Here is a 27,692-nt window from a genome sequence, read left to right as displayed (position 1 = left end):
AATACACAGAAATCTATTGCATTTCTATATACTAACAATGAAAGATCAGAAAAATAAATTAGGGAAACCATCCCATTTACCATCATATCAAAAAAATAAAATGCCTCAGAATAAACCTACCTAAAGAGACAGAAGATCTGTGTCTGAAAACTATAATATGCTGATAAAAGAAATCAAAGATGACACAAAACAGAAGGAAAGATATTGCATGCTCTTGGATTGGAAGATTCAATATTGTCAAAGTGACTGTACTACCCAAGGCAGTCTACAGATTCAGTGCAATCCCTATCAAATTACCAATGACATTCTTTTCAGAACTAGAACAAAATATTTTTAGATTTGTGTGGAAACACAAAAGACCCCAAATTGCCAAAGCAATATTGAAAAAGGAAAACAGAACTGGAGGAATCAGGCTCCCTGACTTCAGACTATTCTACAAAGCTACACTCATCAAAACAGTATGGTACTGGCACAAAACCAAAATGTAAATCAGTGGAACAGGATAGAAAGCCCAGAAATAAACCCAAGCACCTATGGTCAACTAATTTATGACAAAGGAGGCAAGAACATACAGTGAAGGAAAGATGATCTCTTCCATAGTGGTGCTGGGAAAACTGGACAGCTACTTGTAAAAGAATGAAATTAGAACATTTTCTAACACTATACACGAAATAAACTCAAAATGGATTAAAGACCTAAATGTAAGGCCAGATACTATAAAAAGTCCTGGAGGATAACATAAAGCTGAATGCTCTGTGACATAAATTGCAGCAACATCTTGTTTGATCCACATCCTAGAATAATGACAGTAAAAGCAAAAATAATCCAGTGGGACCTAATTAAACTCAAAAGTTTTGCACAGCAAAGGAAACCATTAAAACACACACACAAAGACAACCCATAGAATGTCATGATTCATTTACTTGAGCAGTTAAGACTCTAAACTTGTGTTACCTTTCAGATCTCCTCCCAAAGCATATAAACTGCTTTCCTGATCCAGTATGAGTCAAATTCTTCAGCCCCCATTTTGAATGATATCAGCCCTCAATTGTCTTGGAGATAGTTAATATCTGCACATTTACTGAAAATTATCATTATTTACCCTACAGCCAATGTGAATGTTCCCTGAGTGGCTCCTTGCTAAAACCTTAGTCATACGTAAAGACTGAAGAACAAAGGAAGACTCATTAAGAATATTAACAAATACGGAGTTCCCATAATGGCACAGCAGAAATGAGTCCACCTAGGAACCATGAGGTTGCGGGTTTGATCCCTGGCCTTGCTCAGTGGCTCAGTGGTTTAAGGATCCAGCGTTGCTGTGAGCTGTGGTGTAGGTCAAAGATGAGGCTTGGATCTGATGTTGCTGTGACTGTGGTGTAGGCTAGCGGCTGCAGCTCTGATTCAACCCCTAGCCTGAGAACCTCCATATGCTTCAGGTGCAGCCCTAAAAAGCTATATATATATGTGTGTATATATACGTACACATACACAAATAGGAGAGCTAGATTTTGTTTGTTTGTTTGTTTGCTTTTTAGGGTAACAGGTGTGCCACATGGAAGTTCACTGCTATGGCTCAGGTTCAGTCTCTGGCCTGGGAACTTCTGCATGCTGCAGGCTCAGCTCCCCCCCCCCCAAAAAAAAAGAAAGAAAAAGAAATAACCAGAACAAAGACCAAGCCAGTGCCCTGCTTCTAAAAATTCTGCCCTTTTGGCTCCTCTTCCTCTGACAAGTACTACCAGATTTAGTCAAGAGGGATTCTTAACTTTTGTGGTGTCATGACCCCCAGTGGTAGTTGGGGGAAGCTTATGAACCCTTTCTCAGAAAAATATTCTTTTTTTTTTTTTTTTTTTTTTTGGTCACACCCAAGGCATGTGGAAGTTTTTGGGCCCAGGATTGAACCTGCATTACAGCTGCAACAAATCCTTTATCCTTTAACTCATTGCGCCAGGCTTAGGGATCAAATTGCACCTCTGCTGAGACCCAAGCTGCTACATTTAGATTCTTAACCCACTATACTACATAGGAAACTCCAGAATATTTTTAAATCAGGGAGTTTCTGTTGTGGTTCAGTGGATTAAGGAACTGACCGGTATCCATGGGGATGCGTGTTCAACCCATGGCCTAGATCAGTGGGTTAAGGATCTGGCATTGCTGCAAGCTGTGGCATAGGTCGCATGAAGATATGGCTCAGCTCCTGTATTGCTGTGGCTGTGGCGTACGTAGGCTGGCAGTTGTAGCTCTGATTTGACTCCCAGCCTGGGAACTTCCAAATGCCACAGGTGCAGCCCTAATAAGAAAAAAAACTTTTTAAGTCACTGAGCTGCAGCTGGAACTCCCCGATTGATGCTTTAAATAACAAGCTTTAGTGGCAGATATGTTGACTATCATAATTTTAAAATAGTGATGAGTAGAAAGGCTATTTTGAGATACCAGTAATAACTGTAATGTGATATGAAAATATGTGCAATTTCTGTTATGAATTAGGAATGCTAAATTTCAGTTAAAGAGTTTAATGAAGATAAAAATCATTTTTTTTTCTATCCATGTTGACAAGTTATCAAACCTTCTAAGATGCTGATGGGTAGGAGATCCCTTCAGCCACCTTCAGCCTTCTTCAGACCCCAGCTTTTGATTTGGAAAAAATAAATAGTTTGAAGGGGAATGGGGTATACCATGGAAGGGAATGGGGGAAGTACAGCAGAAAGGGACAAGAGCTAGAGGACAAACAAGATAAATTAAGACCATACAGAAGTTTCCACCTTGGCTCTGCGGGTGACAAACCCGACTAATACTCATGAAGATGCGGATTCTATCCCTGGACTCGATCAGTGGGTTAAGGATCCAGCATTGCCGTGAGCTGCTGAGCTGCGGTGTGGGTCGAAGACGCCACTCAGATCAGGTGTTGCTGTGGCTATAGCTGTAGTGTAGGCTGGCAGGTGCAGCTCCGATTTAACCCTTAGCCTGGGAACTTCTGTATGCTGCAGGTGCAGGCCTAAAAAGCAAAAAAAAAGGGGGGGGGTGCTTTTAAAACTGTAAAAGAGCAAAACCTGGAGGTTTAAAATCTTTCTTCAGGAGTTCCTGTTGTGGCTCAGTGGTTAACGAATCCAACTAGGAACCATGAGGTTGCGGGTTCGACCCCTGGCGTTGCTCAGTGGGTTAAGGATCCGGCATTGCCGTGAGCTGTGGTGTAGGTTGCAGACGAGGCTTGGATCCCGAGTTGCTGTGGCTCTGGCGTAGGCCGGTGGCTACAGCTCCGATTCAACCCCTAGCCTGGGAACCTCCATATGCCACGGGAGCAGCCCAAGAAATGGCAAAAAGACAAAAACAAAAACAAAAAAAACGAAAAGAAGTAAAATCTTTCTTCAAGCAGTTTTGAACAAACTAGATTTCTGAAAGGAGAAAAGGATTTTTTGCTTGAAAGTCATTCTTCTATATTCTAGAACATTGTGCCAAATGTTTCAAGTTACTTAAAGTGTCTATAAACATATTTTTGGAAAAAGATTGTTATAACATTACCAGTACATTTTGAAAGTTTACCCCTGTCTAATCCACTTCCCTTCCTGTCCCTGTAAAATGATGTTTTTCCTCTGTTATAGACTAGTTCTGCTCATTTTCTTTTACCAAATACCCAGTAATCCCAGATCCTCCACAGTGACTTGTTAACCTAGACATATTCTACCCCTGGTTAACAGACTGTGTCCCCACCCCCACCTTTTTTTTTTTTTTCCAGGGCCACACCCACGGCATACGGAGGCTCCCAGGTCAAATCAGAACTGTATCTGTAGACCTACGCCACAGCCACAGGCATGCCAGATACAAGCTGCATCAGCAGCCTACACGACAGCTCATGGCAACACCAGATCCTTAACTCACTGAGTGAAGCCAAGAATTAAACCCTCATCCTCATGGATACTATTTGGGTTCGTTACCACTGAGCCACAGTGGGAACCCCCCACCTTTCTTTACTTAAGGAGGAAATCTGTGACTGAGAAAGTTGATGCCTATGGTTAATCAACAGTAGAGAAAATGAAAGTTCTTGGCTAAATATCCCCTCACTTTATTCAGTTCTATCCCAGATCCACTGGAAACCACGCAGGTAGTCTTCTTTGGACTGTTTTACTTCTTGATTCTTCATAATTTTAACTGAAAATTCCTTTTATGCTTCAGACCTATATGCCTAGCCTGGAAGTATTTTAGGTCTTAAGCTGGCTATAGTTAGGACAGAGCTCAGAGCAAATTTGGTGAAAGCTACTTTTAAATAAAACAAAGGGATTCAAACAGTTCAGTGTTGCATTCTTGACTTGGTAGGTGCTAGGATGTGGCCATCTCCTGTCTGTTTGGCTTGCAGTCAAAAGCTGTGGGAAGAGGGCTAAAGGTATAGTTTTGGTAGGAAGTATGGATCTAAGGCGGAGAATGAAAAGAGAGGACTAACCAATCATTATTTTTAGAAACAAAAAGACAGATAGAACCATGTTTCAGAGCCTGGCTAGTGAAGGAGCTATGGAAAACTGCAGCATCCAAGCTGTTACTGTGTTGCAGGCATGTTTTAATGAAGGAACTTGGCCAGCTAGCCTCAAAGGGAATTTTGAGAGTATCATTCTTTTGAATTACTGCTGTTCATCTGTTCCTTTCACCTCCCCCTTAGAAGGGGTGGGAGCATAAATTATTGTCCAGTAATCCTGTCTTACCCAGTCATAAACTGAGGTAGATCTAGGCTCACATTTTCATTGTCCTTTCACCCAAACCCCTAAATAAATAAACTCTCTGTACCATCTCCTTTCCCCCTTCCCTCATCCTGCTTATGGGCTTCTCCCTACCCTAACAAAAAAAAATTTTTTTTGCTTGCATTTTTATTCTGCTGTTATATAGCCAGCAGCATCGCACTGGCCCCTTTATGGCTGATGGAGCCCAGGCGGGCTGCCTGATAAAGGGAGACAGCATTTGGCCAATGGGGCTGGTGTGTGCCATTACTGCTGGCCATTGGGCCTCTGTCCTCTACAGCTCCATCCTGGCTCATTAAAACCCTGAGCCAAATAGCTGGGCAGGCGCCTGCTGCAGCACTGTGGAGGCCAGGAAGTTAAATGGTTCTCCTAATCCTGCATAATTTATCTCCCTGTTAGCCCCCTCATAAATAGTCCAATTCAGCCCTGCCATGGAGAGCTTCATTCTGAATTTCCTATTTCTGTGATGACCAGCTAGTGCCCAGCCTTTCCCTTCTCCTTTCTTTATTATTATTAATAAAAATTATTTTCCCCTTGTTTACTATGAGTTTGCCTTCATGTTTTTTTCATTTGGAGCCTCCTGCCTGGATCCCACTTCACCAACAGTCTGTCCATTTCTCTCGTTTGGACCTGATATTTCAGAGCAGTTGATATTACAGTCTTCCCCTTCCCCTCTCCTCCCAGCCTTCTAGTGTTTCCTTTTCTCCTTTCCTATTTTCTTTTTTTTACTCTCTTTTTCCATCTCCTTTTCCTCTCCTTTTCCATCACTTCCATTTTTTTTTCTCCTTTTCATTCCCTCTCCAGTTCCATTTCCAGGGACCAACCTGACTGCAGGATGTTTGGTAGGACATTTTAGAAGGGCACTGAATCGCTCTTTTTTTTTTTTCACATCTCTGTTTCTGTTTCGTTTCAGAGATTTACAAATGAGGACCACCTGGCAGTTCATAAACACAAGCATGAGATGACATTGAAATTTGGCCCAGCCCGAACTGACTCAGTCATCATTGCAGGTATTTGCTGCCCCAGAAGCCACGTGCCTTGATATCACTAGACAGTTAAGATTAATACCAGGGACCAGATGTACTGGGAGCTATACTCCCCTTCTCCCATTAAGAGCCCTTATGTGATCTGCATTTAATCAGGAAAAAGGAACACTGAAAGCTCCCAAGTTTCTATTGTGCCCTCTGTTCTCAGTTTTTAATACAAGATTGGGGTCTGCAGTTTTAGAGGGTCAGTGTGTTGAGGTTTTGTCTTAGCTTTTTTCAGTCTATTCCCTCCTTGCCTTCTTTTTATTAAGACTTTAGAAGATTTACAATCAAAAGATGCCTTTAACTTTTCTCCCTACCCACAGTGAAGGAATGAACAAAAGAAAGCAAGAAAGCTGAACTAACCTGGCTGCTTCTCTTCCACCGGGTGTCAGTTTTCCCCTAGCAGGCAAACTGTCAGTTCGTAAATTCAACTTCCCTTTATGAACCCAGACACCACTGAGGGCAAACAAGACATTTACTCAGTGGGACTTTTCTAAGCCAATTTGGGTGACCTGAAACCTTTCCCCGGTTGTTTTAGATTTTTGTCTTGCTCACCTATGCCATTCTCGAGGGAGCATTCTCAGCAGCTGCTCTCAAATCGTGCAGCAGTTCTGTGCTAGACAGACATGCAAACCAAAGTGGGCTTTTTCTTTTAATACCAATGAGGGGTTCTGACTTAGCCTGAGTTAAGTAAGCTTACCTCATTATTAAACCAATAGGGGATTTAGTTGGTAGTTATTATATCAGCTAATAACTCAGGTAAGGCAAAATTTCTCTAAGTACTACTAACTAAAATGCTACTGGAGACACGGAGAAGGAAAGAGAAAAACCCTCCTCCCATACTTTCATACATGAAAAAGCTGGCTTGCTCTACAGATCTCCTGTTCCTTACTAATTCAGCAAGTGTTTGTTGAATACCTACTGCATGCACCAGGCACTTTGCTAGGAGCCTGTGGATTGTAATTCTGGGAAGAAGACCTGAGTTGGGGACATTGTCATTGATGAACCTTAAGAAAGCCTGAAGGAGGAGTTCCCGTTGTGGCTCAGTGATTAACGAATCCGACTAGGAACCATGAGTTTGCAGGTTCGATTCCTGGCCTCACTCAGTGGGTTAAGGATCCGGCATTGCCGTGAGCTGTGGTGTAGGTTGCAGACGCGGCTCAGATCTGGTGTTGCTGTGGCTGTGGCGTAGGTCGGCAGCTACTGCTCTGATGAGACCCCTAGCCTGGGAACCTCCATATGCCATGAAAAGGCAAAAAGACAGAAAAAAAAAAAAAAGAAAAAGCCTGAGGAAGGTCCTCGGAAAGAATGGATAAGATGTAAACACATATGTAGGCAACACATACTTAAATTTATTGTCAGGGCATATAGATATGAAAAAAAATTAGTATTTGCAGTCAAGTCCAAGTGAATAATACAGTATCAATACTAAGAGAATTAGTATTAAGTGAAATTGATTGGAGAGATGTTTGAAAGAGGTAAGTATGGGGCATGGTTATCAAGATGGAGGGGTTATTCTAAATAGGTGGAAGGGCCTATGCTGTGTCTCCAGGAGTGGTGAGAAATATTAATACAGGACCGTCCCAGGGAGAGAAAATGATTTCCTGTTGCTCTTTTCATTCTGTTTTGCAGTGTTCACCCCATTGCACACTTCTGATATCCTATCTAGGCTAGTGATTCTCTTGTCTCTAAGACCTGCTAAGTCACATGTGTTTCAACCCCTTATTGAACACTTAACTTGAATATCTTTTTTTGTCATTCGTATCTTCATGTCAGCAACTGATCTTACCTTCTTGTCCCCTAGACCAATTCCTCTCCTTTGTTACTCAGTGATATGAGTATTCTCAAAATCTTGAGTTGTTTTATTTTTTCCTCAGATTCTGACTGCTCTGTTCCTTCCTGTTCTTCCTCCCATCCACTGTCATTATGCTTGAATTCCTCCATTGTCTCCTAGCTGGCCTCCTTGACTAGTGTTTTGCTCTAATCCATCTCACCTTCTATTGAAAATCCAGACTTTCTTAAACTCTTCTCCCCTGCTTAAAATCTGTTGTTATCTTCCTATTTTATTTTACTATAAGGCTGTTTTTCTTTCTTTGGCTGCCCTGCAGCATATGGAGTTCCTGGGCTGGGGATCAGATCCAAGTTGCAGGTATGATCTGTGCTGCACCTGCGGCAACACTGGATCCTTTAACCCACTCTACTGGGCTGGGGATCAAACCTGCATCCCAATGCTCCAGAGATGCTACAGATCCCATTGCACCACAGTGACCTCCAAGGCTTTTTTGGGGGTGGGGGGGGGCATGCCCATAGCATGTAGAAATTCCTGGGCCAGGGATCAAACCTGCTCCACAGCAGCAACCTCAGTCACAGTAGTGACAATGCCAGATCCTTAATGTGCTGCACCACAGAAGACCTCCGGGGCTATTTATGCTTGGGTTTTCAGGCTTTCCATAACCTAGCCCCATGGTATCTACTCAACTATATTAGTGTTATTTCCTCAACTAAAAAACATTCTCTTAATTCTCTATGGCAAGAATCATGTCTTATATTTGGCTAAAACTCCTATGCTTCTCTTTCCCCCTCCCCCAAAGATGAACACAGGTGTATGCATATATAGCAGCAAAACACAGAAAGTATTCAGTAAACACCTGTTGATTTTTTTTTTTTTTTTTTTTTTTTGGAATCATCAGAGCAGGCTAAGAGTTTTCTTATACACTTTTCTGGCTGTTTGGTTGTTCATTCAGGAATGGGAGAAGTTTGTATGAGCCTCAGATCAGAGATTCAAACGGCCCTCTTCTACCATAGCCATGCCCTTAGCTGCCCTGTCCTGTTCCACTTGAGTTGTGATTTTTTTCTGTGCCCTTAGTGAAGTACTCTCTAAACATAAGGGAATATTACCTCCACTCACCCAGGGATGGAGGGAAAGTGGCTTTATCGTTGGCCAACGAAAGCTGCCAGAGAACCTTTTAAAACTATTTTGGGAGGTAGTGGTAATTTTTCCAAACACTCTGGTTCAGAAGAGGTTTTGTTTAAAAAAAAAGAAAAAATTATGTTGTTTCCATGGAAAATCCCACTGGACTGTTCCAAATTGATCACACTAGAAGGAGCAATTTTAACCCCAGATCTCACTCCTGAAAATACCATTTAAACATTGTTCTATTCCAATCATTCAGTTTAGTGCTTTGGAGTATGAGATGAATCCCTGAAGTGATTACCATGTCAAGGAAAAGCGTCATAATAGAGTTAGGACCAGGGAACAAGAGTCAATTGACCTAAGGGAGAAAAACTAGAAAAACAGGATAGAAAGAAGATCAAATCCAAAATTCAAGTTGTTTTAAAAGTTCCCATGGGTTACGAGGAGCCTTTCTCTTCCCAAGTGCTGAGGAGAGACTTGTGCGGGGACCCCAAGAGGATATTTTGGCTGGCAAATCTAAATCTAAATATCCTGGTTTCCGGAATTTGCCCTGAGCCCAGGTCTCTGTGAAATGAGCTCTATTGTTTGCAGTTTCCTTTGCTAGCTCATGATCTCGCTGTCTTGTTCCCCAGCCCCTGGATTTGTCTAGAATGCCTTTAGAAGGTTACCTCAGTGACCACTGAAAGACAGGGCACCCTTTCTTACTTGGTAGCTTTAGCAAGCAGACTCAGCTATCTGATCCTCAGTTTCTTCTCATCAGATTTTAACATCCCTCTTCTTATACCTGCTCACTTCAGACCTAGCAGTGGGTGAGTGTAAAAAGAAAATGTCATTTAACTCGACTTGATTTTCCAGCCTGGAAGTTGTACAGAGTCCACCTGGGTAGGTGGTTTGGTTTTGTTTGAGGGTGAGGGAGCTGAAACCGGCTTCTGAGAAAAAGGCAGTTACACAGATGTGGCACAGCAAAACATTGTTCCGTCTTCCCTCTGCTCGCCTTGAGGCAGCACAGCACAGACACCCTCTGGTGGCCTAACAGCAGTCTTTACTTACTAGGGCTCCATAAAAGCAAATTTGCTCTAACACAGAGATTCTCTCCAAATAGAAGAATAAAAATGTGTTCCCTATATACTCTCAAATTTTAATTTCAGGTCAAAACTAAAATAGAGGTTCCTTTTCTTTCCATGTCTACAGATCAAACTCCTACTCCGACTAGATTCCTGAAGAACTGTGAAGAGGTGGGACTCTTCAATGAACTAGCTAGCTCCTTTGAACATGAATTCAAGAAAGCTGCAGATGAGGATGAAAAAAAGGCAAGAGATGGGACTTTAGCTGAAAAACTGGTGATGTTCAGATCTGGGCAACTTTCATTGTGCTCTGGGATAATTTGTTTAATTGATTAAAGCACAAATTATGGGCTTTGTTCTGTAGAACCAGATAGTACTTACTAATCCGAGTCAGCCACATCAGGCTTTACAGGGTCCAGATGATGGATCAGCACAAGTGTTGGATCTTTATCAGAAATCAGCCTTCTTGGAAGTTCCCTGTGGTACAGGGGGGTTAAGGATCTGGCATTGTCACTGCAGCAGCTCTGGTCACTGCTATGGCAAAGTATTTTGGTTTTCGGTTTTTGTTTGTCTGGTCTTTTTTTTTTTTTTTTTTTTTTTTTTTTTTTTTTTTTTTTTTTTTTTATGGCCACACTGATGGCACGTGGAAGTTCCCAGGCTAGGGGTCAAATTGGAGCTGCAGCGGAGGCCTATACTATAGGCACAGCAATATCAGATCTGAGCCGCCTCTGCAACCTCACTGCAGCTTGCAGCAATGACAGATCCTTAACCCACTAAGTGAGGCCAGTGATTGAACCTGCATCCTCAAAGACACTTTGCGAGTTCTTAACCCTCTGAGCCACAATGGAAACACTTGTGTTGAGGGTTTGATCCCTGGCCCAGGAACTTCTACATGCCTCAGGTGTAGCAAAAAAAAAAAAAAAAATTCAGTCTGGTAGCCCTACCCGTGTAGCATTATTCAGCAGTCTGTTTTTTAAATTATTTTTGTTCTGATTATGATGAAGATGTTAAAGAAAGATTATAAATTACACAGATTTTGTTAGATAACTTTTTTTTTTTTTTTTTTTTTTGCCAAACCCCACTCTTTTCTGAGCTAACCAGACTTTTCACCTGAACTGTTTTTTTGTTTGTTTGTTTGTTTTTTAATAGGGCCACACCTGCAGCATATGGACATTCCCAGGCTAGGGGTCAAATAGCAATGCCAGATCCAAGCCGAGTCTGTGACCTACACCACAGCTCATGGCAACGCTGGATTCCCTACCCACTGAGAGAGGCCAGGATTTGAATTCACATCCTCATGGATGCTAGTCAGGTTTGTTTCCACTGCAACCACAACGGAACTCCCTGAATTGTTTTGTTCAGGCAGCCAATCAATAAACATTTATTGAATTTTGGCTCTTCTTTGTTTCAGTGTACATGGCTCTTAACTTTCAAGTTGCTCTCTAGTAATATTCAAGACTAGACTTAAAGAAGGATGTCCTTAAAGCTTTTTACAGGAGATCAACCAGGATGGTGAAAGAATTACAAATCAGGTCACTTTGAGAACATTTAAAAGAAGTTGAGGGGAGGAGTTCCCGTCGTGGTGCAGTGGTTAACAAATCCGACTAGGAACCATGACGTTGCAGGTTCGATCCCTGCCCTTGCTCAGTGGGTTAACGATCCGGTGTTGCCGTGAGCTGTGGTGTAGATTGCAGATGTGGCTCGGATCCAGCGTTGCTGTGGCCCTGGTGTAGGCCAGCGGCTTCAGCTCCGATTCGACCCCTAGCCTGGGAACCTCCATATGCTGCGGGAGTGGCCCAAGAAATGGCAAAAAGACAAAAAAAGAAAAGAAAAAAAGAAAAAGAAACTGAGGGGAGCTCCTGCTGTGGTGCAATGGGATTGACCAAGTCTTAGGAGCCCAGGGATGAGGGCTTGAACCCCAGCCCCAAACAGTGGGTTTAGGATCCAACCTTGCCACAGTTGTGGCTTAAGTCTAGGTTGTGGTTCCAATCTGATCCCTGGCCCAGGAGCTGCATATGCTGCAGGGCAGCCAAAAAAAAAAAAAGAGAGAGAAAAGAAATTGAGGAAATTTTGCTTGAAAATGATAAGATTTTATTTATGTGAACAAAATTGCAGTCTTCAAATAGTTGAAGAGCTTTCATTTAAAAGCGGGGTTAAACTTATTCTTTGTGGCCTAGAGGTGGAAGCTATCACAAAGTGTATTCAATTATATGTAGGCCATTTAGTATAGACATTGTAGAGAGGATTAAAATGTTGGAATCACTTCAGATTCTGAGGTGCTATGATTCTGATTTTAACCTTTATTTTCCAGATCCCTAGAAAATCCTTTAATTTGGAAGATCAGAGGGAATAATTCAAGAACAGAGTCAGGAGTTCCCTTGTGGCGCAGTGGGTTAAGGATCCAGTGTTGTCACTGCAGCAGCTCATGTTGCAGCTATGGCACAGGGTCAGTCCCTGGCCCAGGAACTTTCACATGCTGTAGGCACAGCTGAAGGGGGGAAGAAAAAAAAGGCTGCAGCAGAGTCAAAGAAAAATATTTCCCATGGAGTAAGGGGTCTTGGAGAAAAAGGAAATTAGAAAGGTCAAAGTTTACTTTAGAATTAAAATTCTGGGTCATTAGTTACAGTTTAAAAGACAGGTCTGGAGTTCCTGTCGTGGTGCAGTGGTTAATGAATCTGACTAGGAACCATGAGGTTGCGGGTTTGATCCCTGGCCTTGCTCAGTGGGTTAAGGATCCGGCATTGCCGTGAGCTGTGGTGTAGGTCGCAGATACAGCTCAGATCCCGCATTGCTGTGGCTCTGACGTAGGCCAGCAGCAAAAGCTCTGATTCGACCCCTAGCCTGAGAACCTCCATATGCCGCGGGAGCGTCCCTAGAAAAGACAAAAAATAAAATAAAAGTCAGGTCTGTGTTTCATAATAGTTCAGAAAAATTCTAGGAAGTTCCCTTATAGCATAGTGGATTAAGGATCTGGCATTGCCACAGTTGTGGTGCAGGCTGCAACTACAGCACAAGTTTGATCCCTGGACTGAGAACTTCCACATAACACAATAGTGGCTCCCCCGCCAAAAAAAAAAAAAATTGTAATATCTCTATCTCAAAACCTGTATACATTAATATATATCTCCCATAATTGTTTAGCGCAGTGAGGCATGGAGTCCCATAAGAATATAGAAAAGCCAAGACATAAGAAAAAACTTCCAGGGGAGCTCTTTCCTTGTAAGAAGGAGAGAGCAGGTTAATCAAGAGAGTTTGTGCATGATTTTTCCATCCAGCTTAAATTATAAGAATAAAGTGTTCTTATCACTGGGTCCTTTCCAAGTTCCATAGCTTTTTATGAGCTTCATTTTATACTATCTCCTGCAAACTGAAAGAAAGTGGAGAGGAGTTCCCATCATGGCGCAGCAGAAACGAATCCACTAGGAACCATGAGGTTGTGGGTTCAATCCCTGGCCTCGCTCAGTGGGTTAAGGGTCCGGCGTTGCTGTGGTGTAGGTTGCAAACGCAGCTCGGATCTGGTGTTGCTGTGGCTCTGGTGTAGGCCGGCAACTGTAGCTCTGATTGGACTTCTAGCCTAGGAACTTCCGTATACTGCAAGTGCGGCCCTGAAAAAAAAAGAAAGAAAAAAAGAAAAGAAAACTCAGTGGCATATATTTGTAGTTCTCCTTTCAAATGGAAAATTAGCCACAGTCTTCTCATCATTCTTTTTCTTCAGAGACCCAGGTCCCTCTTCAAGCAGTTGCTTCCTAGGTGGTATAATTTTATTTTACAGCTTCCCTACCTCATTCCTGTCATTTCTCCCATCTCCAGAACAAAGAAATCAGTAAAATTGTTTCCACCAAGATATGAAGGATTTTTTTTTGTCTTTTGTCTTTTTGTCTTTTGTTGTTGTTGTTGTTGTTGCTGTTGCTATTTCTTGGGCCGCTCCCGCGGCATATGGAGGTTCCCAGGCTAGGGGTTGAATCGGAGCTGTAGCCACCAGCCTACGCCAGAGCCACAGCAACGCGGGATCCGAGCCGCGTCTGCAACCTACACCACAGCCTCACGGCAATGCCGGATCGTTAACCCACTGAGCAAGGGCAGGGACCGAACCCGCAACCTCATGGTTCCTAGTCGGATTCGTTAACCACTGCGCCACGACGGGAACTCCCGATATGAAGGATTTTAAAGCAAACTCATTATAGGCAAATTCAAGAAAATTAGCCTCCCTTTAAATGCTTCAAGTCCATGGAGTTCCCTGTTGGCCTAGCAGGTTAAGGATTTGGTGTTGTCACTGCTGTGGCACAGGTTTAATCCCTAGCCTGGGAAAAGTCTTTCCCACTGCCATTTAGCTCAGTTGACACTTACAGGAGGCCATTCATAGTTAGGCCTTTACTCAACAGGTATTTCTTGGTTTTCTCCCAGCCTGTATAGGAGTGATCTTTATCTCCCCTTGACAAGAAGCAAAGACTCAGTGGAAAATTTTCTCTAGGAGTGTTTAATGACCCCAGAATTTTTCTGAACCACAGCTTTTCTAGATGATGCCCCTAGGAGATTTTAAACCTGTGGTTGAATTTACTTTTTTTTTTTTCTTTTGTCTTTATGCCTTTTCTAGGGCCACTCCCGCGGCATATGGAGGTTCCCAGGCTAGGGGTCTAATCGGAGCTGTAGCCGCTGGCTTATGCCACAGCCACAGCAACTTGGGGCCAAGCCACGTCTGCAATCTACACCACAGCTCACGGGAACGCCAGATCCTTAACCCACTGAACAAGGCCTGGGATCAAACCCACCACCTCATTTATTAACCACTGAGCCACGACGGGAGCTCCAGAACCTGTGGTTGAATTTACTTAAAGGCTTCTTCTCCCTACCACCCTCAGACTTCAGGGATCCAAGAATTAGCCCAGTTGGGCCTGACAGCGTAGCAATATAGAGAGCAGAAATGAAACCATCTTTGTTGCTCTTCCACATCAGATTGGAGAGAAAGAACCATTACCACCTTCTCTAATGTAGTAGATAGCAGATTAATTTCAGTTTGCTCAGCTACCAAGATTTCTAGCGATTAAGGTAACAAGGGATGAATTAGAAACAAGCTCTTCTTTCATCGAGGATCCTAGGATATGGGAAGAATAGAACAAAGGATCCACTTTGTCATGAAACTGAACTGCACTGCCAGCCCTCCTGTCGCAGTATCAGGGCTGTCATTTCAGATGGTTTATTGTTCTCGTCAAAGCCGTGTACAGCTCCACAGTTCTGTGAGGTGATTGCACCACTGCCAGAAAAGTACCCTTTTTTCCTCTGGTTTTCTCCAGTCTTGCTTCTAGGACCAGGTTCTAGTTTCTCTCACTAATCAAATGATCAGCCTTTCCTTCATGGTTACTATAAAACCCTATCTTCCTAACTTCTAGCCTCTAGCACCAGATTTTGGGCTGAGATCACATCTAGCATGGGGAGTTCCCCAGAAAAGATATTTCCTGTCTTGTTGACAGAACTTTAATAGCCAATTTGCTTTTATTTGCTTTTGATAATTGGATAGTCTAGTAATTCTGATTAGCAGAAAATGTATTCACAGCTCTCTAGTAGCCAACAGAACTGGTGGGGAATAGGAAGGCACTGGACTCAGGAATCGTTGTACAGTCCTGAAAAATAATATAGTATTTACAGGGATAAACGACACCTTTTTTTTTTTCTTCCCCTTTCAGGGTCTTAATAAACATTTTAAGTTTTTTTCTCCCTTTTGGAATCTTTATAAGTATTCACCCATGGTGAAGCAGGTATAGCTTCATTTTACAGTTGGGAAATAGTAACCCCAAGAAGTTAAACCATTTGGCCAGAATTGTACGTAAAACCTAGGCTCCACAGTTCTCTGACTTTCAATTCAGTGTTCTGACCAAGGGCCGAACTTCTTAGAAGTACTGTCCGTCATCTTTTAACTGGAAAGATAGAGATTTAACCTGAAGGGGGTTGAACTATGCTCATTTCTCTCTTATCGCAGGCTGCTTCTGGGCCCCTTGACATGTCTCTGCCTTCTACACCAGACATCAAAATCAAAGAAGAAGAGCCAGTGGAGGTGGACTCATCCCCACCTGACAGCCCTGCCTCTAGCCCCTGCTCCCCACCACTCAAGCAGAAGGTAAAGCTTTCCACCAAGTCATCTCAAACGTTAATTGATAGATGAAATGTGGTATAAATATTGTGTGATGCAGGAATATTGATTATATTTAAATGTTAATCGTTCAAAAGATTTATATAAATTACACCTATTTTCTGACCCAACAACTCCATTTCTAAGTTTGTGTGGAAAAGAAATTAGTGCATATGTCTATCAGAAGAATATAAGGATGTTCATAGCAGTTATATTCATAATAGTCAAAAAACTGGAAGCAATCCACATGTCCATCCCCAAGAGAATGAATAAATGGTAAGGAGTTCCTGTAGTCGTGGTGCAGTGGAAACGAATCAGTTAGTATCCATGAGGATGCAGGTTCAATCCCTGGCCTCGCTCAGTGGGTTAAGGGTGCAGCGTCGGGAGTTCCCTTCATGGCTCAGTGGTTAACGAACCCAACTAGGATCCATGAGGATGCGGATTCCATCCCTGGCCTTGCTCAGTGGGCTAAGGATCCAGCATTGCCATGAGCTGTGGTGTAGGTTGCAGACACGGCTCAGGTCCCTTGTGGCTGTGGCTGGCATCTGCAACTCCAGCTCAACTCCTAGTCTGGGAACTTCCATATGCCGCACCTGTGGCCCTAAAAAGCAAAAAAAAAAAAAAAAAAAAGGCAATATATATTTTTTTTATTTATTTATTTTTGCTTCTTAGGGCTGTACTCTTGGCATTTGGAAGTTCCCTGGTTAGGGCTCAAATTGGAGCTGCAGCTGCTGGCCTACGCCACAGCACAGCAATACAGGATCCAAACTGTGTCTGTGACCTACACCACAGCTCATGGCAGCACCAGATCCTTAACCTACTGAGCAAAGCCAGGTGTTGAACTTGCCTCCTCATGGATACTACTCGGATTCATTTCCGCGGCACCACAATAGGAACTCCTGATTATTATTTTTTTAGAATAAACTTTCTGTATTATTTTTTATAAATTCATTGAATTATAGATAGCACCCATACAGAAAAGTATACAAATTGTAAGTGTATAGCTTATTGCGTTTTCACAAAGTTTACAGCCTATGTAAGCAACACTTAGGTAATATCAGGACCTCAGAAGCCCCCTCATGCCTCCTTCTGGTCTCTACTGCTCTACCAGTAGTTATTAATTTTAATATCCACTGTGGATAGAGCATCTGTACCTCATTTTACCTCCCTCCAAAACTGGTAACTTCTCAAAACTGCCTCCTCCATACCTTCTTCCCTTCTTCATCAGCATCCAAGTCCTAGAGGCTATCTGGTGATGTTTTCAGGGCCATCGTGGCCACTGGCAATCTGAGGTCCTAACAAGTTAACAATTGGAAACAGTTTGTTATATCACAATATGATCGTTATTCAGACTTCCCCAGCCCTGTTTTTAAAGGGTCTAGGAGCTATTGGGTTGCCTTATCACCAGTCTTAAACCTGCCTTTTCCCGTTAGAGATCAGCAGACACTTGAGCATCAGGTTTAGAATGAGAGTATCTAGATCGTGAAAAATTATAGCAATTCTTAGAATTTATATAGTACTCTAGTTCTTCTATATATCAGGTGATCTTCCAGCTGTCATCTCATTCATATAGCCACCATCCCTGAAAGGGAGATAGTCAAAGGGTCTTACCTCAGCATTCCTACGGAATGGGTAAGTGAGGTGTGGGGCCATGATCGCAGTGGAATCAGGTCAGGATTTTCATGACTAGCCTTGTTGCTTTTTCCAATAAATTTATACTAGATTTTTACTAGCTGTGTATTTCCCTACAAGCAGCCCTTAGGGCATTTTGTCATCTGTTGGTGTCTTCTCCCTAGGAGGTTGCTCCAAAGCCTGTTGTGATCTCTACTCCCACGCCCACCATCGTGCGCCCTGGCTCCCTGCCTCTCCACCTGGGCTATGATCCACTTCACCCAACCCTTCCCTCCCCAACCTCTGTCATCACACAAGCTCCACCATCCAACAGGCAGCTGGGGTAAGTGAAGAGAGCAGCAAGAGATAGTGAAGCCTGAATCTCTTTCCTCTTTGTGAAATTATTTGATAAAATAGAGACTGTTTCTGAATACTCAGGGAAAACAAGTCACTAAGATTATCTCTCAAATTCCTCCCCCATAAACAGACTCTTCTTTGCCATTTTAGTAGACAAACGAGTTTTTACTGGGGGGTGTACTTCCTTAATTTGGAGGTTTAATACTTAGTGTAAAAGAAGAATCCTTTGGAGTTCCTGCTGTGGTGCAACAGGATCGGCAGTGTCTCTGCAGCACCCAGACGCAGGTTTGCGCCCTGGCCTGACACAATGGATTAAATGAATCCAGCATTGTGGTAGCTGCAGTGTAGGTTGCAACCGTGGCTTGGATCTGATCTCTGGCCCAGGAACTCCATATGCTACAGGACAGCCAAAAAAGAAAAGAAGAAGGAGAAGAATCCTTAGGATTTTAGGAAGTTCATCATCAGGATGGTGGAGGTCACACAGGAAAGTATATTTTTAGTTTTTGGCCTCAATCAGTATGGACGTTTATGGAGGCACCACTCAATAAGGGGCTGAAACCCATTAAGTCATCTTTTTTAAGTCTATGTTCCCCTTAGGCCCATTTAGGGTTCTTGGTCTTTGCTGTTCCTAGTTTTGTTTTGTCTGTTTGTCTTCACTCTCAGCATAGCCTATGTAGATTTCTTAATGGGATGACTCAAGATCCTGTTCCCAGGCATCCAGGGGTTAAGAGGTTGTTGTCAGGATTCAGCCTCTTATAGTTTATTGTTCTCTAGATCCACTAGGAAAAATACAAAACGGCTTCTTTCTTAGACAGAGTAGAGCAAAACATGGAAACCAAAACAAGAGGAACTTATTCAAACTTGGCTAACATATGGCATAATTCAGCTTTGCAGAATGGCAACTTTGGTCCAAGTATTCCTTGCCTAAGGCAAAACAGAATTCATACAGGCCAGTGGTAGGTATACTTATTTAATTGTTCTAAACTCTTAATAGGACTAACTTCCCACCTACTTGAATACAGTGTCTCTGCTTAATTTGCAAGGTGTAAAAATCTTGCCATTTCTCTCCCTCTACAAGGTAAGGTAAATAGCATTCTCTGCTTTTTCCACCTTCATGAGGGTGTCAAGATTTTATATGCTACCCTAACTAGAAAAGACTGAGAAATCTGCTGTAGTTATAGGAGAAAGATCATTGGCAAAAGGGTCTGTGTTATGAGCATTTCACTTCATATCTCCTAGGTCTCCCACTGGCTCCCTCCCTCTCGTCATGCATCTTGCTAATGGACAGACCATGCCTGTGCTGCCAGGGCCTCCGGTACAGATGCCTTCTGTTATATCGGTGAGCTCTGTAGTTGGGCAGCCAACCCTACCAACAAACTAATCCCTCCCTTCCACCTGAATGCTCATAAACATACATGAGCCCCAGGGAAACGTGGGCTCTGGTCTGTATTAGTTGAGCATGGCAGCCTGCCCAACTCCTCACTAACCCCTGCCAATCCAGCACTATGGAATACTAGACAAAGACTCATCTGGACAATTGGCTCCTGGTCTAAGAATTGATCTTGCCAGCCTGCTGATTGGTTGGTTTCACTTGGCACTAATCACCTCACAAATTGCCCACCATTTTCCTCAAGGTACAGCTTCAGCCTTTCCCATAGAAATTGTCATAGCACTGAAGGATTAGATCCTCTATGCTCTGATGCTCCATGGAAGATGGTATTTCCCAGGCTGTTTCTGCATGCCTTCTGGGCAGGTTGCATAGAATAGGTCCGAATGTGCCAATCTCAAAAGCACGTACTTCGTTTGGGGACACTATTGCCCTAATAGTATTTTTGTTCCCTTCTGGTTTTTCTTCCCTCTCTTGGTCCAGCTGGCCAGACCTGTGTCTATGGTGCCCAACATTCCTGGTATCCCTGGCCCACCCGTGAACAGCAGTGGTTCCATTTCTCCCTCTGGCCACCCTATGCCATCAGAAGCCAAGATGGTGAGTACAGCCCATCCCATGGCCCTTTTGAGAGAAGTGGTATCTGCCTCAATTTTTCAAGTGAGCCACATGTAGGAACCTTCTGGGGCTTGTGAAGCTGAAGACCCACCCTGCTGCGGGTCTGGAGAAGACAAGACCCTGATTCATGACTCCTATCTCCTCTCTTCTACCTTTGGAGCATGGTGCATAGACCATGGCAGTGAAAAGGAGCAGCACAGATTGTTTGGAGTGGAACTCTTGCTGTTTCAGTTCCAGGGTGACAGATGGAGGGTGGATGAGTGGGCAGGAGAGCTGGCCAGGAGGTGAATAACTGCGTAACCAGTGCCTGGCCAGGTTCCAGGAAAGAGCTTTCATCTGGACTCTATTGCTTCAACAACCCCCACCCTCCAACTGTGCCCAGGACGATAGTGAGGGAACACAGTAAGCATTTTAGGGATCCATGTGCACATTTTCTTTCCCTATCATCTTCTTTTAATGGTTCAGTTAACAGCAAATCAGTGTGGGAATTTTAGCCAAATGTAAGGTCAATAATAAAAATCTAAGCCCACTTTTCTTATGCTTGATAGAACCTCACCCTTGACAAGCTATTTTTTTCTTATCTTTCCCACAGAGACTAAAAGCTACCCTAACCCACCAAGTCTCCTCAATCAATGGTGGTTGTGGAATGGTGGTGGGTACTGCCAGCACCATGGTGACGGCTCGTCCAGAGCAAAGCCAGATCCTCATCCAGCACCCTGATGCCCCATCCCCTGCCCAGCCACAGGTCAGTTAGACCCTTGGATAGGGGAACCAGCTGTGTCACCATTACTCTTTAAGTCATATATGTTTTTTAAGGAGCAGGAAAATGTAAGAAGAATAAATTTCAGCTTTCTGGGCAACTACCTGCATTTTGGTTCTTTTTAACAGTTTGTTGCAAAATACACTATTCTTTTTTTTTTTTTAAATTGAGATAGTTAATGTACAGAGTTGTGTTAGTTTCAGGTGTATATATATATATACTATTCTTTATCCATCCTTGTGTTATACCAAATGCAAACAGACTTGATAATGCAGAACTGTCACAGAGCAGGTCTCAGTTTTTGTTTTTTGCTTTTTGGTTATTTCTATATATGAATGCCATATCTGCAAAACACTCTAAAATGTGACAGAACCTCACTTCAGTCCACTTTGTACACCAAAGGAGACTCCCCTAGGCTCCCCTATCTTAAGTCTTACCCTAAAAAGACAAACAAAAAACCATCCCAACTTAACTGATTAGATTTATAGCAAAAATCAAATAATAACAATATATTGGGGAGTTCCCGTCGTGGCGCAGTGGTTAACGAATCCGACTAGGAACCGTGAGGTTGCGGGTTCGGTCCCTGCCCTTGCTCAGTGGGTTAACGATCCGGCGTTGCCGTGAGCTGTGGTGTAGGTTGCAGACGCGGCTCGGATCCCGCGTTGCTGTGGCTCTGGCGTAGGCCGGTGGCTACAGCTCTGATTCAACCCCTAGCCTGGGAATCTCCATATGCCTCGGGAGCGGCCCAAGAAATAGCAACAACAACAACAACAAAAGACAAAAAAAAAAAAAAAAAGACAAAAGACAAAAAAAAAAAAAAACAATATATTGGAGTTCCCATCATGGCTCAGTGGAAACGAATCTGACTAGCATCCACTAGGACGCAGGTTCAATCCCTGGACTCGCTCAGTGGGTTAAGGATCCGGCATTGCCATGAGCTGTAGGTCATAGACATGGCTCAGATCTGGCTGTGGTGTAGGCCAGCAGCTACAGCTCTGATTCAACCCCTAGCCTGGGAACCTCCAATATGCCACAAATACGGCCCTAAAAAGCAAAAAAACAAAAACATATATATACACACACACACACACATTTTAATAAAATGTGATGTCACAGTATGAACAATAGCTCAGTAAACAAATACACACCCAAAAAAAAGCTTTTTTCCTTATCAACTTAATCTCTTTTTCTCAGGAGAAATTAAAGTCTTAAAAAAAGCCAGAGGTATCCCATTTAGAAGTCCAATTCTTTTTTCAAGGAGGTCTCAGTTTAGTAAAAGTTTCTTTGAAAGCTGAATAGGACTCAGCTTTCATATTGTCTGTACTGGTTAGGTGACAACCACCTGAAATCAGTTTCTCGAGTTGCATCTTTTACCCATTCCCTTTTCCTGATGTCACCACCTGCTTCATCAGTTACTACCACATGTCCTAACATTTAATGACCATATGCTGCCTGAAACCTTGGCCAACAACAAAAGCTTTCATTTGAGTTTTCTTGTTGGAAGCTAAGCCTGCACACCCTCCTGTAACCCCTTCTGATGCCAGTCCCTGGAAATGGTAAAGCAGTAGCTCCCTTGCTCAAGTTATGCTGCTTTCCCTCTTGAGGAAATGACAGGACTTCTTTTTTAGTCACAGCTAATGCCTTTCCTTCTCATTCTTCCTGTCTTTCTCTTGGCCTATTCTTCCATCTCCATTCTCTGCATGTGTTATTGTGTTGCCTATGAGAGAAGAGGAACTTGTCATTTACATGTATTCCAGTTGGCTCAGGACAAAGAGCAAATTGAAAATCACAAGAGAATTTGTGTAAACTTCCCTTAGTACAATGAGAAGCAGTGACCCAAGGCCTCTAGCTCATTAAATTGAGTTTGAAATTTCCTCTCCATTTTTTTTCTTTTGGGAGAGAGCATATTAATCTGAATAAATAAAATCATCTCTTCATTATCCATATAATGGAGAACACGGTTCAGTAGGGCCTAAAGTAGAATATAAGATTCTATTATAAGCTTATGCTTAGTCTCATGAAACTGATGTGAGTTCTGGCATTTGGGAACTGCCCGTGTAGATGTTCCCTAATAGCAACAGATTTAGAAAGAACTTATTTTTGGCGTTGTTGTACATTATATGGTTTCTTTTATACAGATGGTTGACCTTTCTGTATTTTAATTTTGGCCGCTGTTATAAAATTGGACTGTCTTCTTTGAATACATACCAGCTAAAAGAAACGGAAGAGGATTCAGAACTGCTTTAGAGACAAGAGACATCAGCTTGAAGTTTAGAAACAAAAGACAGTCCTTTATGGCCAGTTTGTAACGAGATTAAAACACACTCGTTTTCTCTTTAAAAACAAACAGAGCAGGAGTGCCTGTTGTGGTTCAGCAGAAACGAATCCTGCTGGTATCCATGAAGACGCAGTTTCGATCCCTGACCTCGCTCAGTAGGTTAAGGATCTGGTGTTGCCGTGAGCTGCGGTGTAGGTTGCAGGCACAGCTTAGATCTGGCATTGCTGTGGCAGTGGTATACACCAGCAGCTGTAGCTCCGACTTGACCCCTAGGCTGGGAACCTCCATATGCCACGGCTGCGGCCCTAAAAAGACAAAAAAATATAAAAACAAACAGAGCAAACAAGACAGGGAAGGGGGCATTTCTGAGGATGATTAATAACTAATTGTAAATAAAATATTCTAGTCCATATGTCTTCATGATAGTTCATATCACTGATAGTAAAATCATTTCTCCTTTTCTAAAACTTGTAGTTGCTTTGTATGTATTGCTTGTCCAAATCACTGATTCTCCAGTTTTTTATTCCACAGTCTCCCTAAAAGTTCCCCTGGCACCTCCCTTGATTATGATTTCCCTACCTACAAGATTTCCTGTTAAGAAACAAAAAGTGATCCTAGTTTCATTTTTGTCTGTCTGTCTCAGAAATAATCAGAGTTTCCAACTGAACTGTGGTTTGTCTAAGTATGGAACTGAGAAGACTGAAAGGAAATGGGAGGCAGAATGAGGAACTACTACAAAAGAGAAGCTAAGGGACATAGTGATGAGACTTGCTGTGGTTACAGAGACTGGTACATCCCTTTACCAGATCTTTACCAGATCTTCCTAATCTAACGTCAGGTTTAATTTGGAAAGGACTGACGTTCCCTTCAAGTAACTCTTCCTTCTGGGCCACAGGTCTCACCAGCCCAGCCCACTCCTAGTACTGGAGGGCGGCGGCGGCGCACAGTGGATGAAGATCCGGATGAGCGGCGGCAGCGCTTTCTGGAACGCAACCGGGCCGCAGCCTCCCGCTGCCGTCAAAAGCGGAAGCTCTGGGTGTCCTCCCTAGAGAAGAAGGCAGAGGAACTCACTTCTCAGAACATTCAGCTGAGTGTAAGTGGGTCCTGGGTGATTGTTGAATCTGGAAAGTGAGTTTGAATCAGGAAAGTGGGACAATATAATAGAAGATGGTAGTTCTTTAACTGAAGACAAATCTGAGTAGGTTAAGGATCTAGTGTTGTCACTACAGCGGCTTTGGTCGCTGCTGTGGTATGGGTTTGATCCCTGGCCCAAGAACTTCCACATGCCAGGGTGTGGCAAAAAAAAAAAAAAATTAATTAATTAATTAATTAATTAATTAAGACAGATCCAGAGACTATGCCAGGAAGAATGCAGAAAGACTCTCTCAACAGTCAGAGTTGAAATCTCTTCCCCAAGGGCTAGAAAGGACACTCACCATCTACTCCCAAATCTGTTACTAGGATGAGTCATCCATAGACCCGATTGGATAAAGGGAATTAGATTAAGTGCCCCAGGTGCTCTTTTAAGTTGTCAGTAGAATCTGATTGGGGTAGTGGAACACCCAAAGGGAAAAATGTATTTGCCCCAGATAATGCAGCTTAATAAAAGAAAGGAAAAGCCTCACAAGCAAAAATAGAACAGTTATAATCCAGATATTTTTCTGAAAACTATTTTCCCCTCTTCTGATTAGTTATTAAAAGATTTCATTATTCATTACAAAGGTAATATTTTTATTTTTTATTTTTTTAAAGGTAATGTTTTTGTATGTAAATATATATGATAGACATTCACACACACAACTATAGAATAAAAATAAAGTCCCTCCTCTGTATGCCTTTCCCAGTCTCATTCTCTTCTGATAGATGAGTTTGATGTGTACCTACCAAACATACATGTATTTCTATTTTGTTTCCATTTATAGTTTTTTTGGGGGGGGAGACTGTGCATCTGTTTTAACGTAAAAACAGTTATCTTCTGGACATCTAGCCATAGGTACAGAGGACCTACTTTTTTTTTCTGTTTTTTGTCATTTTAGGGCCACACGCACAGCATATGGAGGTTCCCAGGCTAGGGGTCTAATTGGAGCTGTAGACACCAGCCTACACCACAGCCACAGCAATGCCAGATCCAAGCCGAGTCTGCAGCCTGTACCACAGCTCTCGGCAATGCCAGAGCCTTAACCCACTGAGCAAGGCCAGGGATCGAACCTGCAACGTCATGGTTCCTAGTCGGATTCGTTTCCACTGCGCCACGAAGGGAACTCCCCTACTTCATTTTTTAAAATAGCTGTATAGTAGTAACATTGTATTATGTAGTTATATTATAAGGTATGGATAGTTCTAATGTTTTGCCAGAACAGCACTGCTGCAGTGTACATTATATACAGTTGAGTAGATAGCTTTGTTAAATAGATTCCTGCAGCTAGACTTTCTTAGTCAAAGGACATGTGCATTATTAATTTCGGCATAATCACATTTATCCTAAATAGTAATTTTTCTATTTTATATCCCTGCTATCACTGTAAGCAGATACTGTCATTGAATTTCTGGCTGTAGAGGCCCTGGGCTATCTGAAGCCTTGCTGGATTTTTCCCAGATTCAAGGGAGAAAAATCTAGGCAACATTCTGTCCTCACTTTAGGAATAGCCAGTAGGGGTTCAAGAGCAGAGCATGAATTTTCTTGATATTCTTTTCTTCCCTCCCTCTTCAGAATGAAGTCACGTTACTACGCAATGAGGTGGCTCAGTTGAAACAGCTACTGTTAGCTCATAAAGACTGCCCAGTCACGGCACTACAGAAAAAGACCCAAGGCTATTTAGGTGAGTAGCTCCCAACCTAAGCAGAGTCAGTCAGTAGACTCCTATAATGAGTATCTCAACTGCTTATTATTTTATAACCCTATTCTGACTGTTCTGGGGAGTCCAGACTGATGGGTGGGCTGCTTTTGCGGAACAACCAATCTTACTAAAAATTTTTTTGAGAACAGGGTAGTTGCCCTAATCATCTGTCGTAGTTGGAGATAAAGGGCAGCAGTATATCTACTGGCTGCCTATTTTGTGTGAGACACTCAACCATTTTCCCAGTTCTCTCATGAAATAGATATTACCTCATTTATACACAAGAAAACTGCACTCAGATTAGTCAGCCTGAAGTTAGACAGTTGGTAAAGTAGCAGAGCCAAGATTCAGAACCAGCTCTTCGTTATTCCAGAGCTTCTCTCTTGGCCTCAGGAAGCTACAACAGCAGATGATACATTGGGGTCTGTTCAGTATCAAAATTTGGAGGTGTATTCTATCTTTCTAGTGATGAGCTGATGACAGTTTCAGTTTGTAATCCATGCACACACATAATATAGAGCTAGAAAGAGCTGGTCACAGAGTCATGCTCAGGCTAAGCACAATCCTGAAATTAAAATTACTGTGAATAACTTGCTTATTGACAGGAAGAGCTAATAAATCATTTTCCCTTACAAATTAAAGAATTCATCTAAATGTTGGCTATCAAATTTTGATATATTGAATTGTTTTTCCACTAACAGTCTTCCTTTCAGAGATGTGTTCCTATAGAAAAAGAGTAACCACATCACCAATTTTAAACATCTCCATTTGAATTTTAATTTTAATGGGCACCTCAGGGTACGTTCATTCATTAAGCAGATAGTGATTGAGCCTGTTCTGTGCCAGGTACTATTTTACATGCTGAGGGTACAATAGGGAACCAAATATATTAGATTAAAGTCCCTGCCCTTGAGGGGGTTGTATTTTAGCAGGTGAGACAGGCAATAAACAAGACAGATAGGTACAATATATAGTATGTTAGATAAAGAGTACATGCTTGGAAGAAAAAAACAGGGAAAAGGAGTATGAAATGTTGGCAATACTTGAAATTTTAGATGAGGTGGCTTTTGACGGAAGACCTTAGGGAAGTGAGGGGGCTAGCCATGTGTCAATATGGGAGAAAAGTACTGCAAGCCGGAGGAAAAGTACATGCCACCCAACGTGGGAGCACGTCTAGCACATTCTAGGAACACCAGGGAGACTGGTGTCTGGCCGGATTGGAGAGAATGGGGGATGGAGCGTATTTGGAAATGAGGTAGGGGAGGTAATGGGAGCATTTAGGGCCCCATTGGTCATGGTGAAGACCTCAGTTTTTGTTCTACATTGGGGAACATGAAGGGGTTTTCAGGAGAGTAGTGACATCACTGATCTGACTTGTGTTGAACAGGATCACTCTGTTAGAGAGTGTAAGAATGCAGAAGCAGGTAGTCCGCCTAGGGGGCTGTCACACTCACATGAGCAAGAGATGATAGAGCCTTGGACCAGGATGGTGGTAGTGGAAGTGATGAGAAGGGATATAATTCAGGATATCTTTTGAAGTTAGAGTGACAAGGTTTAATGACTCCTGTATGGGGAAGTATATGTGAGAAAAAGAATCAAAAATTGCACCAGGAGTTCCTGTCATGGCTCAGTGGTAACTAATCCAATTGGTATCCATGAGGATATGGGTTCGATCCCTGGCTCTGCTCAGTGGGTTAAGGATCTGACATTGCCATTGGTGTAGGTCACAGATGCAGTTCAGATCTGGTGCTGCTGTTGACTGTGGTGTAGACCGGCAGCTGCCACTCCAGTCGACCCCTAGCCTGGGAACTTCCATATGCCACAGGTGTGGACCTGAAAAGAAAAGAAAAATTGCACAAAAGGTTTTGGCCTGAGCCACTGCAGGAATGGAATTGCCATTGATTGAGATGAGGGAAGTGTGGAAAGAAATGGGTTGGGTGGTCTCTCTGGAGCTCAGATTTGGACAGGCTGTTTAAGCGGCCTCTTAGGCTTACAG

General features: G+C 42.7%; 1 protein-coding gene across 5 annotated transcripts in view; it reads left to right on the top strand.

The window, feature by feature from the left end:
• The window catches only part of ATF7 (activating transcription factor 7), a 109,560-nt gene that overhangs the window by 75,322 nt on the left and 6,546 nt on the right, over positions 1 to 27,692 (top strand). For 3 of the 5 annotated variants that reach the window (XM_013987090.3, XM_005652573.4, XM_013987072.3), the window contains 9 exons: positions 5,635 to 5,731; positions 9,855 to 9,973; positions 15,702 to 15,839; positions 17,648 to 17,805; positions 19,059 to 19,158; positions 19,690 to 19,803; positions 20,414 to 20,566; positions 23,755 to 23,952; positions 25,570 to 25,678. In XM_013987090.3, the coding sequence (XP_013842544.1) occupies positions 5,683 to 5,731; positions 9,855 to 9,973; positions 15,702 to 15,839; positions 17,648 to 17,805; positions 19,059 to 19,158; positions 19,690 to 19,803; positions 20,414 to 20,566; positions 23,755 to 23,952; positions 25,570 to 25,678 (1,138 nt within the window). In that variant the 5' untranslated portion in view covers positions 5,635 to 5,682. The remainder of the gene's footprint in view (positions 1 to 5,634; positions 5,732 to 9,854; positions 9,974 to 15,701; positions 15,840 to 17,647; positions 17,806 to 19,058; positions 19,159 to 19,689; positions 19,804 to 20,413; positions 20,567 to 23,754; positions 23,953 to 25,569; positions 25,679 to 27,692) is intronic. The other 2 variants (XM_013987080.3, XM_013987086.3) reach the window with 1 other exon arrangement.

This window comes from Sus scrofa, chromosome 5 (genome assembly GCF_054392235.1).
Source record: "Sus scrofa isolate SSC_HxYL_T2T_F1_AM1 chromosome 5, Sscrofa_HxYL_maternal_Yorkshire_Landrace_v2.0, whole genome shotgun sequence".
Taxonomy (NCBI): Eukaryota; Metazoa; Chordata; class Mammalia; order Artiodactyla; family Suidae; genus Sus; species Sus scrofa.
The sequence above is the reverse complement of the archived record's forward strand: the minus strand, read 5'-3'. Positions and strand labels throughout refer to the sequence as shown.